General features: G+C 34.6%; 1 protein-coding gene across 4 annotated transcripts in view; it reads right to left on the bottom strand.

Moving 5' to 3' along the window:
* The window catches only part of LOC106077487 (sodium/potassium/calcium exchanger 5-like), a 71,391-nt gene that overhangs the window by 37,182 nt on the left and 14,397 nt on the right, over positions 1–19,812 (bottom strand). For 2 of the 4 annotated variants that reach the window (XM_056012573.1, XM_056012564.1), the window contains exon 2: positions 2,265–2,730. In XM_056012573.1, coding sequence (XP_055868548.1) covers positions 2,265–2,517 — 253 coding nt within the window. In that variant the 5' untranslated portion in view covers positions 2,518–2,730. Of the gene's footprint in view, positions 1–2,264; positions 2,731–19,019; positions 19,388–19,812 lie in introns of those variants that run through there. The other 2 variants (XM_056012555.1, XM_056012547.1) reach the window with 2 other exon arrangements.

The following is a 19,812-nucleotide window of genomic DNA, read 5'->3' as shown; positions in this document are numbered from 1 at the left end:
GTACGAAGCGCATACCACTCGACCAGGCAGCCACCGTTAGAAATACTACGATACGGCTAGGTCTGTTGTGACATGCATATCTTAAAAAGAAAATGATTGCGGTCACGTTATACTTTTATGAGAGTTGAGGCCTCATGAAATTTTGAAATATATCGGGATTGAAACACTAGGCATAGCCAGTAGGAGAAACATAGTGTAGCTTTGCTCAGGCAACGGTTAGTTGAGTAAAAAAAAAAAAGGACAAAATGCGAGCTAGATCATGAATAAAGCATTCTTCATTATCAGTCTGGAGATAATTCAATGACTGTCTAGCTAGACACGTGACATTCAACGAGCCTCTTTGATTGGCCAATGTCTGGCACTAGTGGAGGTGCTATCTTCATTTAAACTAGGGAAAGCTATATAGATCATCTTCAGATTTAAAAACAACACATTTAACTTCTACAGCCAATCGATCCTCAATAAAACAAAGACTCAAAGACTAGTTGAAATACAAGATAAAATACATACTCGATTGAATATTTCAATTAAATACTAGCTTACTAGCTTGAGTACATAAACAAATAAGAAGAAACTTTATTTTTAGATATTTTTAACTCTTTCTCTCCTAAATAACGATAACATCGTTTATTTGACCCAATGAAATTAATATCTGGTTTTATAAACTTTGTATTTGTGTTATATAATAAGAGCAATAATTCTAGACCAAAAGTTTTCTGATAACAAACAGAAATGTTATTGAAGTTTCATGATAACAGGGTAGAATTTACACATCTGAAAAATTTATAATTCGTCAGAACCTGGAAAATAATTACGGAGATAAAGAGTTAAAATTGTTATTATCGTATCCAGGTGAAGAGTTTTGTTCTTCATGACTTCCAGAAGGCTCCAGAGTCCACTCCACTTCAACTAGGTGTCTGACATACTGAGGGAAATCAAAGTCAGTTGCTCTTTGTGCTGGCCAAACGACAGTCTTGTTTAACGTCGGCCTAAGAAACTGATGAGCTTTACATTATCTGCCCCTGTGGGCACTTACTTCAAGTTATGTATTGTTACGAATCTCACTGTCCAGGCTCTCTGCAAACTGCACCATACACCACCAATTTAAAGAACTTGACAACTCAGGGCCAGGACCGGTCCAACAGGTTGCGGGACCCTATGCGAAACGGATTGCGCGGGGCCTAATTTGGGTTGTGATAAGTGAAAATTAAGATTTTGTATCAGAAAATAAATTCGTCTTTGCATTTTATTTATACTTTACTAAGTACAAAATCATTGTCAAATTAACTTTACGAGCCATCTACAGTAGATAGTAGTTTCCCAACAAAAAGAAAATAAACATTCAGATCTGCCTTTTAGATTTACTATCGACTAGCAAAATATTGCTTTTTTTTTTTTTCTAAGAGTTCGAGATAGATTTAGATCAATATTTGTATGCCAGTGACTACTAAAGTAAATAAACTATTTGAACTTCTTGTGACGTAATCATCTTTTTTTTTTTTTTTTGAAGTAACGTCTGTATTATATAAGATAAGATAGGGTCCCTGCTGGCCTTCTAGAAGCAGACGGAAAATGGCTCGACCATTCTAGTTATCACATGACTACATGAGCTCTACTCACAACACAGATCCTTCCCAAACTGTCTTGGCTGACCGTCGTAGCTCGTCACGGTTGACCGCTAGTCTAGCCTGGGGCGATTTGCTTCGGTTGACTACACATACCACTAACCCCATCTGTGCCACCAGTGCCACCACCAGGTTTATAACAGTATTGATATAACATTGTAATTCATCGCTATAACCCTCACACGTTAGAAGCTTGTTTGGAGTATAATAAAACTTGTCTTCGAGACCGACGAATAATAAGGCGTGCAGTATTTCCCGTGGATACGCAGAGTGTAAGATTTAGTTTATTTGAAAACTAGTATCTACAATAGAGGGCTTATCTTTATGTTATCTTATACATGACAGACTTTCCTTCTAAAGAATAGATAATTACGTATACGTATATATTTTTTTAACTATTATCTATAACAGTGCTTCCCAAATCTTTGACCTATGTGTACCTCTTTTATAATTTGTGTAATGCTGAGTACCCCTCCCCCCACCACACTTTAAATTCATTAACAGAACATAATAAATGGGTATTTAAAAAATCAGCATAGTTAATGAGGTGCAACGCGTACCCCCTCCAAAGTTTTCACGTACCCCTGGGGGTATACGTACCCCACTTTGGGAAACACTGATCTACAACATATGACCTACCTTCTTGGATTTCTTCTCTGCTATAATCTCCAATGTCTCGTTTTACACGATGGTGCAGACTTCCAGAATTGGGATCTGAAAACTGTCCTTGGTCACCAGTGTTGACGGCCCTGAACACAGTGATTAACATCATCCCCACTATGTAGACGAGGAAGACGCCTCCGAGCCTGAACAGCTTCCGCTTGCCCTTGTTTCTCCATGGGTGTTTACACAGTGGGTACGTCCCTATATCACAGTAGCTCTTGGGGGTCATGCTTTTGATATGATACAGCGATGATTCAATCTTTCACGCTTTGGACGGATAGAAACAGAATCACTTTACGCGTGTCACAAGTACACCATTTATTGCGAAATGTTTTGTTTACATTGAGAAACCTTGGCAGAGAATCAGGTCTGAATCTTGGTAGGGGACAGAATTAATGTACTTAGTTCTTGAACAGTGTAATCATACTCATGTTAAGTGTACCTGGGAACAAATATCATGCATATACATTACACATATCGTACTGCTGTTTTAGGTTAATACATTAACAATATAGACCAGTGATGCCCAACCGAATTCGACCTGCGGGCCATTTTAATTTCCGACACTCGTGTGGCGGGCCACATGATCAAAAAAAGGTAAAAAAAAATAAATAACAAATGAAATTGACCTGAAACTATTTTTATTGAAACCCGTGGATCTAGTACTTACATTGATAACATTGATATTTGAGGTTTATCTTTAATCTAGTTTTTACTCGGAAAATGGCTTCGTTTTTGTTTAAATTGTGAGCAACAGTGTAGCTAGATTTACCTCTATTCCAATTTCTCGTCTCTTTCTGGTAAATATTCCCATGGATCCTCCAATCACTAGGCGTAGTTTAAATATCTTTTATTCGAGGCTCAAACCAAAAATGCCACCATATATGTTTTTTTTTTCTAATGCTGTTTCTAGATCTATATGTTGTATTTTTGAAACAGCCAGATTTCTTCATATAACAAATGTTGTGACTTATTATAATGTTCCACAAATAAAAAGTAAAAATCCGTTCGATGGTTCTGGTAGATTCTTAATTCCCTTTTGACAAAAGCAAAAAATGTTAAAGGTCGTGGTACCAATCCATCAGAGAAAAAGTGAGGTGGGCCGGGTAAAAGCTTGTCGCGGGCCGGATGTGACCCGCAGGCCGTATTTTGGGCATCACTGATATAGACAAACCGCATAATGATAGGTCAATAGCCATGGAAGTTACTGTAGTCTGTAGCCTACCTAAAGGAACATATTTTTTTTCAAGGATATTTTATATGAAATATATATATGCATATATATACATGAGCACGTGATCTAGGTAAACATAGCCCTTTTGGTATTTATTAAGCCTAGTCCTTTATTTCTTTAACAGAAGAGTCCACCCAAATGATGAGATACCCTTACGTACAGAGATCTAAATAAAGTGTTCCAAGAAGACTCGGATAGATTGAACACTCCATACAGAATTGCATACTCAAACCCAACAGAATCATACTATTATAGAATATATTTGGCCTTGTCTTGGCCTTTGTATTGTTTTGGATACCAATGGCTGTAGTTCCTTGCGTCCCTTGTCGACCTTTGTGTTGTGTTGCTGCCACCATACTCGTCCAGCCTCTTGTATATAACCTTTAGCCTTTCCAATCACCGAGACTGTAGAGTGCAAATCAATATGGACAAGAAAGTTCCGGGAAGTTTGGGTTTAATTAAAACTAAACTGATTTGCGTTTCAACATCAGTTAGAGTTATCTTTTCCTGATCACGTGAGACTCACGGAGCAGACAACCAAAACCCAGGGGTTTGATTTGGTTAGCCATTGTCAATGAAACATTGAAATACATTGGTTTGTATAATTGTAGGCGTTATAGTCAGGGGCGGACTGGCTATATGGGCATTATACGGTACCCAATGGGGCCGGTAGGGCCACCGAAAAGGCCATAAGAATGCCAGTAAAATGTTTTAACATTTTATAATATTCTTTTTAAATGCAACACTTTTAGCATCGTAATAAAAAAAAATACATTTTTAAGTATAATACTAATAAACAGCATTGTCGTAAATACCCTGCATCCGTATATAGTGCTTCTAGTAGACGTCAATTCCTTATACATACTAAACGATAAACAAGAAACGTAAGGTCATTATTTCTTATAGAGATCGACGTTAGGAATCTATAAAGTGACCAAAAAAGTTTTAAGACCTATAGATGACATGTCCAGTCACATGCACATTCTTATTGGTTCCGTGGAGTTGTCGCATGATCTCGAGTTGACCAAGCCACTGAGTCCTTCACAGCTCAAAATTATTATATTGGACAGGACAGAGTAGAAATGTGTTAGGCTAACTGAACTCAAAATGCAAAAGAATCGAAAGAAGGAGCAGAAAATAAGTCAGATAAAAAGAAACTATTACTGGAATCCTGTGCAAAAAATGTAGTACAATTAGAAATGTTTTCTCGCCAGCACTAGAGATTCACCAACGTTGTGATGAGAGAATTTTTGAATGAACAGACTCAACGCCATAAAACGGCAAAGATTTAGGCTTAGATGGAAATACATAGATGGTTTGCTAAAATATGAAACAATCTTGACAGCATTAATTTTACTGAACGAAAGGATATTAAATTACTGTTAGATAAGTCGATTAAATGTTCTGTTGTGTGTGTAGCCAGCTCTAAGATGCGGATAGTCAAACTCGGTTTCCAAGTTATTGAGAAAGCAGTATTTGAATTTCTGAGTAAGGTAAAATTCCATTTTCAGTCCTTGCAATCTATAGGGCAGATGATGTTAGGGTCATGTGTTTCTTTAGCCAACGGTTAACAAGCAGCACAACGACCAACAGCTTTTACTTCCCCCCCCCTCCCCACTAAAGTCAGGTACCCGCTGGAGTTGGGTGGACTGAGAGGCGCCATGGGGATCACGAATTTCAAAATATAATGCACACATCGCCTTCTGAACTGCCGTGAAATGTGTGGGCTTATACTTTTCAATCTTTTTTTTTTCTTTGTTTAAATAAAACTAAGTTTTTATATAGGTATGTGATAGTACTTGCAAACGAAACATTGCTATGGTAGCTTACTCTATAAAGGTTGTTAACAGTTTCTATTTATATAAATACATTATTCAAAGTAATATTGGTTTACAAAAGAAATGCACTTCATTTGAAAAATGTAAATTTTATTACAATACATACAAATAATTTTATTTTCTTGTAAAATGTTTATAATGATGAATTTAAAAAACATTTTAGAAATATTTTGCCATTTGGACTATTCACTGTAAAAAATGATTTATAATCAAATAAAATGCAAAATGTTCTTATTAAAAGACTCATAGGAGTTCTCTGTGTCGTTGTGCTGTGAAAATAAAAAACCGAAAAAAGTCATTCCTTTACAGATTACTGTTGGAAATTGATGTTTAACTAATAAAGTATTAGTAAATTTTGATTTTTTTTTAGGTTAAATATAGAGTCCTTATTAAACGTACTCTATCTTTGGACTGATAATGTTTTAAAACATATACAATTTTTAAATTCAGATTACGTTCAACATTTTAAAGCAATATTTACAAAATACTGAATTAAAAAATTGTAGATTTATCTTTCAGAAGGGGATTTCTCAAATTACTTATAAATAAATTTCTTAGACATTGATTGTCGTGTGGCACTTGCGTAGAACATTCACTCTCTATACCAAAGGTACAAAGTTCTAGTCCTAGTACCGGATGTTTACTTACATTAGATATTAAGTTTTTTTTTTTTTTATTAATAAATAACTAAAAATTGCAAAATACTGTGCTTACTTATTTTATCTTTTTTTAAAAAAAACTATTTGTATTATCATCTATCCTTTAAATGGTGTCTTTAAGCTCTTGGATGCTGTTACAGTTATCGTAATAAAAATGTCTTCACTCTTCCCAATTAGAAGCTATCCTTAGGAGAAATCAAGACAAAGGCAGCTTCATTGTTTGAAGTCGACCATCTCGCTTTAATTTGTAACCTTGTTACTTTTGTACCTTTATTAAAGATGATTTTGACATCGAGTTGTGTCCAACAATAGGACCAAACCAGCTTTGAATGATGCCTTGAATTTGAATGTTAAATACATGTGTATGTTAATGTATAGGGAGCAGACATTTTTTTATAATAAGAAATTCACCATTCCAAGTGTTATATTTTATTCATTTAGTATTAGTGCTGGTCAGATAGTTTCAAAATCAAATCACATAATAAAGTATTCATATAGCAAAATACTTTCGATATATAATAATAATAATTTTATTTGTAAAGCGCTGTTAACGAACAAAATATTATTACACAATTGACAGGTATGATTGGATGTCCATCATATGGCATACAATTAGTGGGTCGCATTGACTAGAAATGCCAGGGCCGATTTTGTCACCCAGTCCGCCCGTGGTTATAGTGGACAAGTGTGAGTACATTAGCGATACTACAGTCAGTGATTCAGTCAACTTATTTGATGAAATGACTAGTAGTTGTTATCCGGTCACAAAAAGTGTATTTACAGTAGTTCTAAATAATACTAATACGTTACTCCTTATAGTTATGAATAAGACTACAATGGTATATAAATTTCTCCATCTTTTATCAAACAATTAACACCATTAGATGTAGTACATATACCTACTCCAGTTTCCACAATCTTATCAACTCTATATATATTAATGCTTTTAAAAAACGCATTACGAATAAGCGCATTTTTCCGAATTTAGATATATTTGTTACATCATAGCCTAGTGTATCCAATCAAGCTATACAAATTCTATCAAACAATTCAGTTTCTCGTTGAAGATATTCAGTTTTTTTTTGGGACGTTGTGAATTGTTTTCTTTTACAAAACTTATATCAACGTACTCTGTTTGTCTGTCTGTCTGGTTAAAAGGTTTGAACATGTTTTTTCTCCCGTTTCCCATTCTCGCATCAAGTTAAAATTGTGCAAAACTATTAATTAAACCTGACAAGATATGGTGATATGTTGTTGGGGATTAATTATTTTGTTAGATATTGAAATAAGGGGGAATAAATGCTCCTTAATGAGAATGTGGATGTTTATATGGATTTAATCCCCTTATTTTGACACATTTTTTTCTCCCACTTTCTCTTCTCGGATTAAGTTGAAATTTTGCATAATTATTGATTGTTGATGAAAAAACATGAATATATCCAAAAATTAACCAATTAGTAAATCATTTAGAATTAATTAATTAGTTTTGGTTTAGCAGAAAGGGAGCTAGATCCTGTAATTTTCAGAAAAATGGCAGTAATTAGCGGTTCTTTCCCTTAGATTAGCTTTGTTATTAAAAAGTATTATTTTTTCTATTGGTTGTTTTTAACTTAAAGCTACAAAATCTCTCGTAGATTCCTGGCTCAACAAGAGGAATATAAAAAAAACTCTTCCCATGTATTCTCTATCAAAACATACAACTATTGTCTTCTATTCTCTATCAGGACATAAATCTATTCTCTACCAGGACACAGAACTATTGTCTACTATTCTGTACCAGGACATAAATCTAAACTTTAGCAGAACACACAACTATTGTCTTCTATTCTCTTTCAGGACATAAATCTATTCTCTAACAGGACACAGAACTATTGTCTACTATTCTGTACCAGGACAAAAATCTAAACTTTACCAGAACACACAATTATTGTCTACTAATCTCTATCAGGACATACAACTATTTTCTTCTATTCTCTACCAGGACATAAATCTATTCTCTATCAGAACACACAACTATTGTCTACTATTCTGTACCAGGACATAAATCTAAACTTTACCAGAACACACAATTATTGCCTTCTATTCTCTATCAGGACATACAACTTATTTCTTCTATTCTCTACCAGGACATAAATCTATTCTCTACCAGGACACAGAACTATTGTCTTCTATTCTCTATCACTACACATATATTGTCTTCTATTCTCCAGTAAGACACACATCCTCATCTGTTCTCTAGCATGAGATCCATCTAGTTTATCGTACGAGACCACTATCAGACTGGTAGGCTAGGTCTACTGCTAAAAGACAAGGGCATCTATTTTACTCGGTTACATATGTTGAGCTTCACATTGGTTTCACTTCGTAGGAAGATAATGATTCTCTCCCCTTGCAGGCTTTCTCAGTAGAGTTATCTCTTGAAACCTTAAGAACCATAAAATCAATAGCTTTGTAACTCGAAATATGCTCGACAAAGTGTAGTACAAGAACTTATCTGTTTGTATTCACACAAACGGTCCTATGTTTTGTTCTGATTACTTAGAAGTAGCTATGGAGGAACCTAATTGATTTCTGATGCTGTTTTCTGAAGTTTTAAGAAAAAGAAGATACCAGTTTCTAATCTTCCTCGATATCTCATCTCAAATTTCCTTTTTACTTTGATAGATTGATAAAAATCTGAGATGCACTACGATAACTGTTATTCATAGCAGTGAAAAAAAATCAATGTACAATCTTATAAAGACTTCACGTGATATGCTTCAGTTTGTTTTTCTTTTTCGCATTATTACTTCTGGTAAAAAGAAAATGTCCTGATTAAGAAGTGTACACTTGTAACATACTCAGAATAAGATCATCCAGCTCCGGTTATACGAAAGTCCGTCTACTAAGGACCTTACCCTCCACAAACTAAAAAAAAACAAACACTTTTATACTAAAATATACATATTAATATTTTTTTAGATTTACAATTTATTTTTCAAGAATTCTATTTCTTTCTTCTAAAATAAAGCATGACTTTAGATATAAGTATTTTTATTCATAAGTGGATCTTAAGTAAAGCTTTCGAAAAAATTTAATGGGTCTCCTCAAAAATCCTGCCCCGAAGGCTTCACATACTTAAATCCGCCCTGAGTCCTTCTACGATTGGTTCTAGGCTCAGTGGTTTTTATTATGTGCACTTATGCTGACCCTCTCTAGACAATCTGGTTGTGCTTAAGACATGAGGGTCCTGTCAATACAAGGACGAAAGGTTCGGAACTCGCACCCCAATCAACAAACAAGCCCCATTTTGGCAGCTGTTTGAGACAAACATCTATAAAAAAAGCTAACAAGATCCTAGAAATAAAGAATCACCCTTTGTGTCAGGATTTTGTGATTTTACCATCACAAAAGAGATACAAGACACCGATAGCAAAGACAAACAGACACAAACACTGTTTTGTTCCCCTGGCAATCAAATCATTAAATAGGAACAATCTGATATAAACTTTGTCACATGTAAATTATGAGTGAGTCGGGTCTGAATGTACACTTTGGTTTCTTATAGTTATAATGTTTTTTTGTTTGGTGTAATGCACAAATTGTAAGACAAATTTCCATACGGACAATAAAGATTATTATTATTATTATTATATATAACTCTGACATACCACATTCTACACTACATTTGTTTAAGCACCTCGCGACACTGTACCTAGATCAACACGTTGAGTCGATGCCTAAACACTATGCCTATGCCTATGCTTAAACTTTAGTTTGAACCCGGAAGTGCCTATTCTTGCCGTGTGGGAGCAGATGATTTGTGGTTAACAGTGCAACTGTCAGGAGGCTGAACAACTTCAAGTCTAGATCGTTGCTGTGCACAATTGTAAGAAGTCTTTTCTCGGAGATGGGCTAAAAATAGAACCAGCGACATTTGTCGTTGACGTTACACGATCTAGAGTTAATAAGACGGAATCGAATACACACATATACACAAACACACGCAGCCTATATGTGTGTAGCGGCATTGGATCTTTTTTTTAAAAAAGCTATTTCGGGAAGATCTAAAAATAAACTTCCATCGTCTGCAGCGACAGTGACGTGTCATACTTCAGCACCAACAATCTCTGCAACTTTTTCTTTCTTTACTCAGTTCTGTTGTACCACACTATTCTCTCCCTCCCTCCCCCCCCCCTCTCTCTCTCTCTCTCTCTCATATTTTCAGTGTGATCACCCGTATATCTGCAGCTATCGATTCTGACCTAAAATCAATTTCACTACACTTGTTATCTTAATAATTACTAGATTTGAATATCATGAATACAAAACTCAATAAATTCACTGAGTTCATTTCATTTAATATGAGAGAAGTTCCGGAGTATCTGAATACTGACCGACGCGATGATTGAGCATTTTTTTAAAAGACACAATAATAATGTTTCCCTTTGACTAAACTTGACCCTGGCAGTGCTAGAGAATGAAAATTAATTCATATTTATCATAATAAAAAATAAGAATACGAAGAATAAGAATAGATAATAATAGATACGTGGAGATAAGTAATTCTGCGTTCTAGACCAAAGTTGATCAGATCGATTTTCATTTACATTGTTAAATCGTGACAACTAAAATGATAGTATACCTTTTAAAATATTTCCAATCAATTTTTTCTCTATTTTGAACTCAAAAATGCCAACCCCCCCCACCCCCCCACCCCAAAAAAAAACTATCTATTTATAGTTGTCTGACATGGTGATTCTAATAATGTAAAAGCTATGGATTCTCGTCCGACACCAAGTAAGTGAAACTGTGACATTTACTAGCTACCTTAAAACTATGACAGTTACTAGCTACCTTAAAACTATGACAGTTACTAGCTACCTTAAAACTATGACAATTACTAGCTACCTTAGAACTATGACAGTTACTAGCTACCTTAAAACTATGACAGTTACTAGGTACCTTAAAACTTAAACCTTAAAACTATGACAGTTGCTAGCTACCTTAACACTATGACAGTAACTAGCTACCTTACATGATTAAAGTTACTAGCTACCTTAAAACTATCAGTTACTTGCTACCTTCAAACTATGACAGTTACTAGCTACCTTAAAACTATGACAGTTACTAGCTATGTTAAAACTATGACATTTACTAGCTACCTTAAAATTATGACAAGTACTAGCTACCTAACAACTAGGACAGTTACTAGCTACCTTAAAACTATGACAGTTACTAGCTACCTTAAAACTATGACAGTTACTAGCTACCTTAAAACTATGACAGTTACTAGCTATGTTAAAACTATGACAGTTACTAGCTACCTTAAAATTATGACAAATACTAGCTACCTAACAACTAGGACAGTTACTAGCTACCTTAAAACTATGACAGTTACTAGCTACCTTAAAACTATGACAGTTACTAGCTATGTTAAAACTATGACAGTTACTAGCTATCTCAAAACTATGACAGTTACTAGCTATGTTAAAACTATGACAGTTACTAGCTATCCGAAAACTATGACAGTTACTAACTACCTTAAAACTATAACAATTACTAGCTACCTTCAAACTATGACAGTTACTAGCTACCTAAAAACTATGACAGTTACTAGCTACCTTAAAACTATGACAGTTACTAGCTACCTTTAAACTATGACAGTTACTAGCTACCTTAAAAAAACACTCCATAAACAGACTAATGATGTACATTTTCTTTGCTAACCTGTCGGAAACAATAAATAAATAGAAACTAGTGTTCACATTCTAAATGTACTAAAAAAAATGTATAGAATTGATATCTTTTCTTCTATTCGTGAACCCGTGTATTTGATCTATGTATCTTCCGTTGCTAGAGATTTCTGTGGCATTCTAGTCCCGTCTTGGTTAGAATGAGAAATAAGTTTATTTTAGAAGTTCCATAAGGTTAAAGGTCAAAGGTTAAAAGTCAAAGTTAAAAGTAAAATCCTTTCTTTAGATTAGTCTTAACATTAAATAATATTGTGCATTCTAGCTCGGAGTTTTTGGTGTTTATACTCTTCTAAATGTTGAACTTCACAAGAAGATTTTTTTTTCTCCGCCCATTCTGATCCACCAATTCTACTAATCCACCAATTCTAATACACTAATTCTAATCCACCAATTCTAATCCTAATCAGATATTTAAATTCGTATTCACAAGCCACCAAACATTTGTCTATCCTCTCGAACTTATACACTTCCAATATCATGTACATGAGGAACACAAAATATATTCTATAGCTTTTCTTAAATAATCTTTTCTATTGTATTCATCTATTGGTTTCAGATTATGGATGATTAAGTTGGAACAACAAAAACAACAGCATATAAAGTGAATAATAGTAGTCTAGTAACTAGTCAGACCGGTAAGTTAAAACTCACTCGACCGAGACAACTTTCACTCAATGGAGGCGACCGAAGAGGAGGAAAAAAAAATTGTCCGGAGTAAAATAATCGATGGCGTGTCGGAAAAAAAAGCACTCTCAGATCATGATAGATACTGACTTTAATTAGGTTTTAAACTCACTGACAGCATTAATGCATACCTAACGGTGCTTTCTGTACAGCAATAAGATTATATCTATAAGGTTATCAATCTCGTAAAAATATAGCTGATTTACTGAAAAGAATAATGTGGGATAGATCTAGTTTATACATTGTTATAAACGTAATGTCGTAAAGATGTAACTTATACATTATTATAAAATTAATGTCGTAAAAATGTAACTTATGCCTTGCTATAAACGTAATGTCACAAAGATCTAACTTATACATTGTTATAAAAGTAATGTCGTAAAGATGTAACTTATACATTGTTATAAACATAATGTCGTAAATATGTAGATTCAATATTGTTATAAAAGTAATGTCGTAAAGATGTAGCTGATGCATTGCTTTAAAAGTAATGAAAGATCACACCCACCACTGATCCCCTAATTAATTTGTTTTGCCAAATAACCAGACAAGAGTTAGGAATCCACAGGTGGAATCCTCCCGAGATTTTGTTGATACGTAGAGAGAGGTCCTTGCTTAAGTTCCTTGGCCCTTCAACGTCTCCTCACTTGTCTGCCCTTGCTTCATGCCAAACTTTGATTACGGGCCCTTCTTGCTGAACGAGTTAATGATTCGAGGGTGAGTCAACATCAACACACACACGTGACCCTACATGTTTTGGGAGTGAGTAGTTGCATTGTTTTTTTTATGGCGTAAGCGGGTTCACCAGAGGCGGCGTAAATAATAGTTTGGGCTCCCAAAGCCAACGTTTTGTTGTTCCTTATCCTTCTACAAGTATTGAGCAATGAACGGACACATTTCAAAGAAAAGAAACACGTTTTTCCTCCCAACTATGATTCTGAATATCAGAAACGTTCAAACTAATCTTTAGGGCTTGTTTATCAGATACACACAAGGAGAAGGAAGGGCGAAAGATCACACACACTCACAGGCAGATATACACATATTGTTTTGACGGAAACTTTGAGTACAAATCCATCTGATTCTCTGAAAACTTGAGCACAGTGTTAAGACCTTTTTTTTTTAAACAAACTCTTTTCTTTTGATGATAGAGATGGTAGATTTGAGAATGCCTCAACGAATCTGATACCCACATCGAATTGATCCGGTGCCGCCCATGATTCACGACAGCAAGAGACAGATGGTGTGCTAAACAGATAACGGCAAGTGAATGGTGAAATACAAAGTGGAAATGAGAGAAAACTATGTGACCGGAGGAATTGTTTTTTTCTTGCTGTGTTTTTTAACGTCAATTATAACAGAGAATAACTCATAAAGGGGGAAAACCTCAAAAAGATCTCCATTTCCTTGAATGATATGAAGGTCTGTCATATGACGCCCATCTATCATGCTACGATTGCGGTCACAAACAGAGATTTGGTCCAAGGCCCTAGTTGCCTCCATGAGATAACACACATCCTCGGGCTTGTTTGCTCTGTTCTGTAAGGTTTATGGCGAATGGCCGATATGTTGTCCATGTCGTGTCTATATGTTGTCCATGTCGTGTCTATATGTTGTCCATGTCGTGTTTATAAGTTGTCCATGTCGTGTCTATAAGTTGTCCATGTCGTGTCTATAAGTTGTCCATGTCGTGTCTATAAGTTATCCATGTCGTGTCTATAAGTTGTCCATGTCGTGTTTATAAGTTGTCCATGTCGTGTTTATAAGTTGTCCATGTCGTGTCTATAAGTTGTCCATGTCCTTTCTATAAGTTGTCCATGTCGTGTCTATAAGTTGTCCATGTCGTGTCTATAAGTTGTCCATGTCGTGTCTATATGTTGTCCATGTCGTGTCTATATGTTGTCCATGTCGTGTCTATAAAAGAGTTTGGCGCAACTAACTGAAAGTAAGATAAAAGTGAATAAAATAAAGCAGACATCAAGACAGAAGACAGTAAGATAGAAGACAGCAAGACAGAGGAAGACAGCAAGACAGTGGAAAACAGCAAGACAGAGCACAAATAAATTTCGTTGGTTTACAATATTTTGAAGGATCATTGTCAGAATGTCAAAATACTTTTAACTAGTTCGTAATTATCCAGCCTTGCATATGTTTAGGTTGTCTATAAATACTGGAACATCTGTCACTTTTCAATGGAAATATCAAAATCAATTTCCTCCATCCATCTTCACTCTCAAATTTAAAAAAAACCCAGATATACTATCGGTTGAGAGTTTACAGAATGCTAACAAGTTGTCACGGCAATAAATTAAAATCTAATCAAGAGAAATGCAAAAAGAGAGTATTCTGCCACTAACAATGAGAATGTACAGAGAACACATTAGATGTTTGTTGGTTCCATCAAGTAATGAAACAATCCAGATTACCTAAAAAAAAAAAAAACACACACACACAACAATATACAGTAATACTAAGGCTTCGTCTTCGACTCCGAGTGTGGGTGCATGTTTCTACATATTCTTTATAAAAACAAAACTAATTAATTTTAACTAATGGATTATCTCATTGGTTGCTTTATTTTTATAGATTCATGTGTTGTCATCAAATTTGATGAAGATTGGATGAGCAGAAGTGGTCGAAAAATCACACAGAGAGACTTGCTATAAGCGTTGTAAAAAAACACATACTACTGATGCGGATCAAAACGTCATTAAATTAAAAGATTGGTTGCGATTTCGAAATAAATAAAACAGGTCAAGGACGTTTTACATAAACTTCACTGTTTCTAAAAAAAAAAATAATAATATCCATCAATCTTTGCTACTAGCGAGAGAACTACGAAATTCTATTCTCTATAGCAAAAAAAGTGCACAAATATTCTTACAGGCTTTTTAAAGTGCACTTTCGCATTGTTTTGTAAAGCGAATATACCTAAGAATCCATTTATGAGCTTATGTTTCAGTTTTGAGTTTTTGGCACATCGGCACACTTTGGGCTATGTCGTGCTTGTAATCCCTAAACGGTTTTGATTTAATTGAATAAAAAAAATGATTAAAAAAAAGGTATTCGTATATTTATTTAAAGCTATTTCTTCGCTTAGGAAAAAAAAAGAATACTTGATTGGATGAGATTACAACCAAGCGGAAGGAACTCCGTTGGACAAAGACGCTTAGTAATAGCAGACGATGTGCTAAATATTTCTTGTATTTTTCTTTCTTTCTGTGACACTATTTTTTGGAGGGTTTCTGTACTTTGTTTGTGTGTGTGTGTGTTGTCTGACGTCTGATATCTCATTTACTTTAAGTATCGATTCTTGGAACTAACAGAAGGCGCGGGGACCGATATTCCGATCGTCTGGTGTATCCTAAGCCGGCATTAGTGGCAGAGGCAAGGTGAATGCCATTATTTCTGTTTAAATGAAGACAAAAGTGTTGGAATGTGTGAGAAGATATGTATGTGTGTGTGTCTGTGTGGAGCGTCACTGCAAAAAACAAATCAGAAATAGGTCTAGAATTTAAATTGCAAAACAAAATCTGTTGAATATTTACAGTGCATGTTTTTCTATAGATGAACTACAATGGACGGAAATATTGAAATACAAGGTTTATACTCATTTTTGTGATGATTTTTGTCATTTGAGAGGAGTCAAGATATCTCATTTGAGAGGCGTTAAGATATATCATTTGAGATAAAAATAATATATTGTCATCTGAGATGAGTTAAAAAAAGCTTTTTTTTTTGTGATGAATGGTAATATACTCATTCGAAAATACAGCTGTTTATCTGTTTGGAGATGATAGATAGATAGATAGATAGATAGATAGATAGATAGATAGATAGATAGATTCCAGGTTCCATGAAGTTCTGACTTGAACAGAGGTATTGCAATAAAATCTATAACTGAAATACTTAAAACTAGGCATAATGACCTCATCGCAAACAAAGAGATTAGAGACAGGATTACTACAGCTATTGGATCTCACGATGTCCTGCTAAATATGTAAAAAAACGCAAACTAAAACTCTATGGCCATATTACAAGGTGTTCAGTGATCGCAAAGACCTTCGTTTAGGGGAAAGTACATGGAGAAGAAGGAGAGACAGACAGATACAGGGAAGACTACACAAAAAAATGGACGAGTCTGTCATTGAAAGAGATTCTTTCCAAGGCAAAACACAGGAATGGAGAGAGACCGGCTTAAGTGGTGCTCCAACAGACTAAGAGATAGGTGAAAGTGAGTTTGAATCAACTTAAAAGTGAACTAACTACAGAAACAAGCGAAGTTCTAACAAATCTGATCACCCGACTCGTTTTTAGAATCTTTAAAACTACTATCTCGTCTTCTCTCTGTCTCTTCATACTTTGACAATTCATGTTTCCCTAAATGTTCCTTTCTCTCTATCTCTTCATTTGACTGACCAGTCCTCAACGCCACAGCCCTAACAAATGCACAAACAATTTCGTTTTTTTTTTCATTTCTAAAATAAACATTTAAACGTCAACGTTGAGCCATGGTATAACATTGAGTAGATAGTTCACACATTTCTATCCAATATGCTTCCACTTCTATCACAGATAGTTCATACATTTCTATCCAATATGCTTTAACTTCTGTCTCAGATAGTTCACACATTTCTATCCAATATGCTTCCACTTCTATCACAGATAGTTCATACATTTCTATCAAATATACTTTAACTTCTGTCTCAGATAGTTCACACATTTCTATCAAATATACTTTAACTTCTGTCCCAGATAGTTCACACATTTCTATCAAATATACTTTAACTTCTGTCTCAGATAGTTCACACATTTCTATCAAATATACTTTAACTTCTGTCTCAGATAGTTCATACATTTCTATCAAATATACTTTAACTTCTGTCTCAGATAGTTCATACATTTCTATCAAATATACTTTAACTTCTGTCTCAGATAGTTCATACATTTCTATCAAATATACTTTAACTTCTGTCTCAGATAGTTCATACATTTCTATCAAATATACTTTAACTTCTGTCCCAGATAGTTCACACATTTCTATCAAATATACTTTAACTTCTATCACAGATAGTTCACACATTTCTATCAAATATACTTTAACTTCTGTCTCAGATAGTTCATACATTTCTATCAAATATACTTTAACTTCTGTCCCAGATAGTTCATACATTTCTATCAAATATACTTTAACTTCTGTCTCAGATAGTTCATACATTTCTATCCAATATACTTTAACTTCTGTCCCAGATAGTTCACACATTTCTATCAAATATACTTTAACTTCTGTCTCAGATAGTTCATACATTTCTATCAAATATACTTTAACTTCTGTCTCAGATAGTTCATACATTTCTATCAAATATACTTTAACTTCTGTCCCAGATAGTTCATACATTTCTATCAAATATACTTTAACTTCTGTCTCAGATAGTTCATACATTTCTATCAAATATACTTTAACTTCTGTCCCAGATAGTTCACACATTTCTATCCAATATACTTTAACTTCTGTCTCAGATAGTTCATACATTTCTATCAAATATACTTTAACTTCTGTCTCAGATAGTTCACACATTTCTATCAAATATACTTTAACTTCTGTCTCAGATAGTTCACACATTTCTATCAAATATACTTTAACTTCTGTCTCAGATAGTTCACACATTTCTATCAAATATACTTTAACTTCTGTCCCAGATAGTTCACACATTTCTATCAAATATACTTTAACTTCTGTCTCAGATAGTTCATACATTTCTATCAAATATACTTTAACTTCTGTCTCAGATAGTTCATACATTTCTATCAAATATACTTTAACTTCTGTCTCAGATAGTTCACACATTTCTATCAAATATACTTTAACTTCTGTCTCAGATAGTTCACACATTTCTATCAAATATACTTTAACTTCTCTCCCAGTGTTTCCCAAACATTTGCTTAACGGAACACTTCGCACATTCTGAGTATTTAGCGGAACACTGCTTTTTGTTAGACAGATTAATTCACGTGGTGGCCTACTTGTTAATTATTCCAGTAGTTCGTGGAACACCTATTCAGACCTTGAGGAACACTAGAGTTCCGCGGAACACAGTTTTGACAACTCTGTTCTAACCAATTGAAAATATTTAAAAAAAAAACATTATTATTCTGTGTGCCTTCCCCGAGAGGGTATACTACAACTTAAGCGCAGTCTTAGTAAACTAGACTTAATAAATACGAATTTCTTGCACTTGGTTTACGAACCGGAGGATTGGGGGTTCGAATCCTGTTGAAGACTAGGATTTTAAATTTCGGGATCTAAAAGGCGCCTCTGAGAATACCCAGCTCTAATGAGTACCTGGCATTAGTTGGGGAAAAGAAAAGACGGTTGGTTGTTGTGCTAGCCACATGACACCCTAGTTAAACGTTGTCCACAGAAACAGAGGACTTTACATCATCTGCCCTAGAGTCTTGCTGGTTTGAAAAGGGGACTTAACTTTCACATATTTTTCTTAATAACTCCACTTGAAAACATTTTAAAACCTAAAGGGTGATTAATAATAATAATAATAATAATAATAATAATAAAGCTTTACCCACATGTTTTTTAGGTTATCGCCAACTCTTTAGTACAACGGATGTTCTGAAATATTAGAAATATCACACTCCTAATCACTCTGTAGATATACAATTTTGTTGAACTCTAGATTTATAACTTTCCTATAACTCTCCAATGGTACGGTGAAAAATATACCGAGAGATAACACTAGACAGCAGACGATGTTCGGCAGCCATACTTCCTTCCTTCAATGAACTTTTCTCCCGCCACTCACGTAACAACACGTGCGATTCTCTTCACGGTGTGTCAGGGATGGCGTGAAGGGTGCCAAAGAAGAAGGAGGAGGGGGGGGGCGTGTCCCCTTAATGACACTTACTGTAATTTCTAAACCGATATATTTCTATTTGATGTGGAGCTCGCCTTTTCTCCACTGATAACCATAGCACGCTTTCTCTCCCTTTTTTTGTCTCTCTCTCTCTCTGATAGCGTGTTATCACAAGGGCAAGTTATCTATCATTATCATTCACCATTTGATGACACACTGACACACGTAATACTTATTTTTAAATGTTTGATGACACACTGACACACGCAATACTTATTTTTAAATGTTTGATGACACACTGACACACGCAATACTTATTTTTAAATGTTTGATGACCCACTGACACACGCAATACTTATTTTTAAATGTTTGATGACACACTGACACACGCAATACTTATTTTTAAATGTTTGATGACACACTGACACACGCAATACTTATTTTTAAATGTTTGATGACCCACTGACACACGCAATACTTATTTTTAAATGTTTAATGACACACT

Source organism: Biomphalaria glabrata, chromosome 1 (assembly GCF_947242115.1).
Source record: "Biomphalaria glabrata chromosome 1, xgBioGlab47.1, whole genome shotgun sequence".
Taxonomy (NCBI): Eukaryota; Metazoa; Mollusca; class Gastropoda; family Planorbidae; genus Biomphalaria; species Biomphalaria glabrata.
Note: the sequence above shows the minus strand (reverse complement) of the source record. Positions and strands in the feature narration are given on the sequence as shown.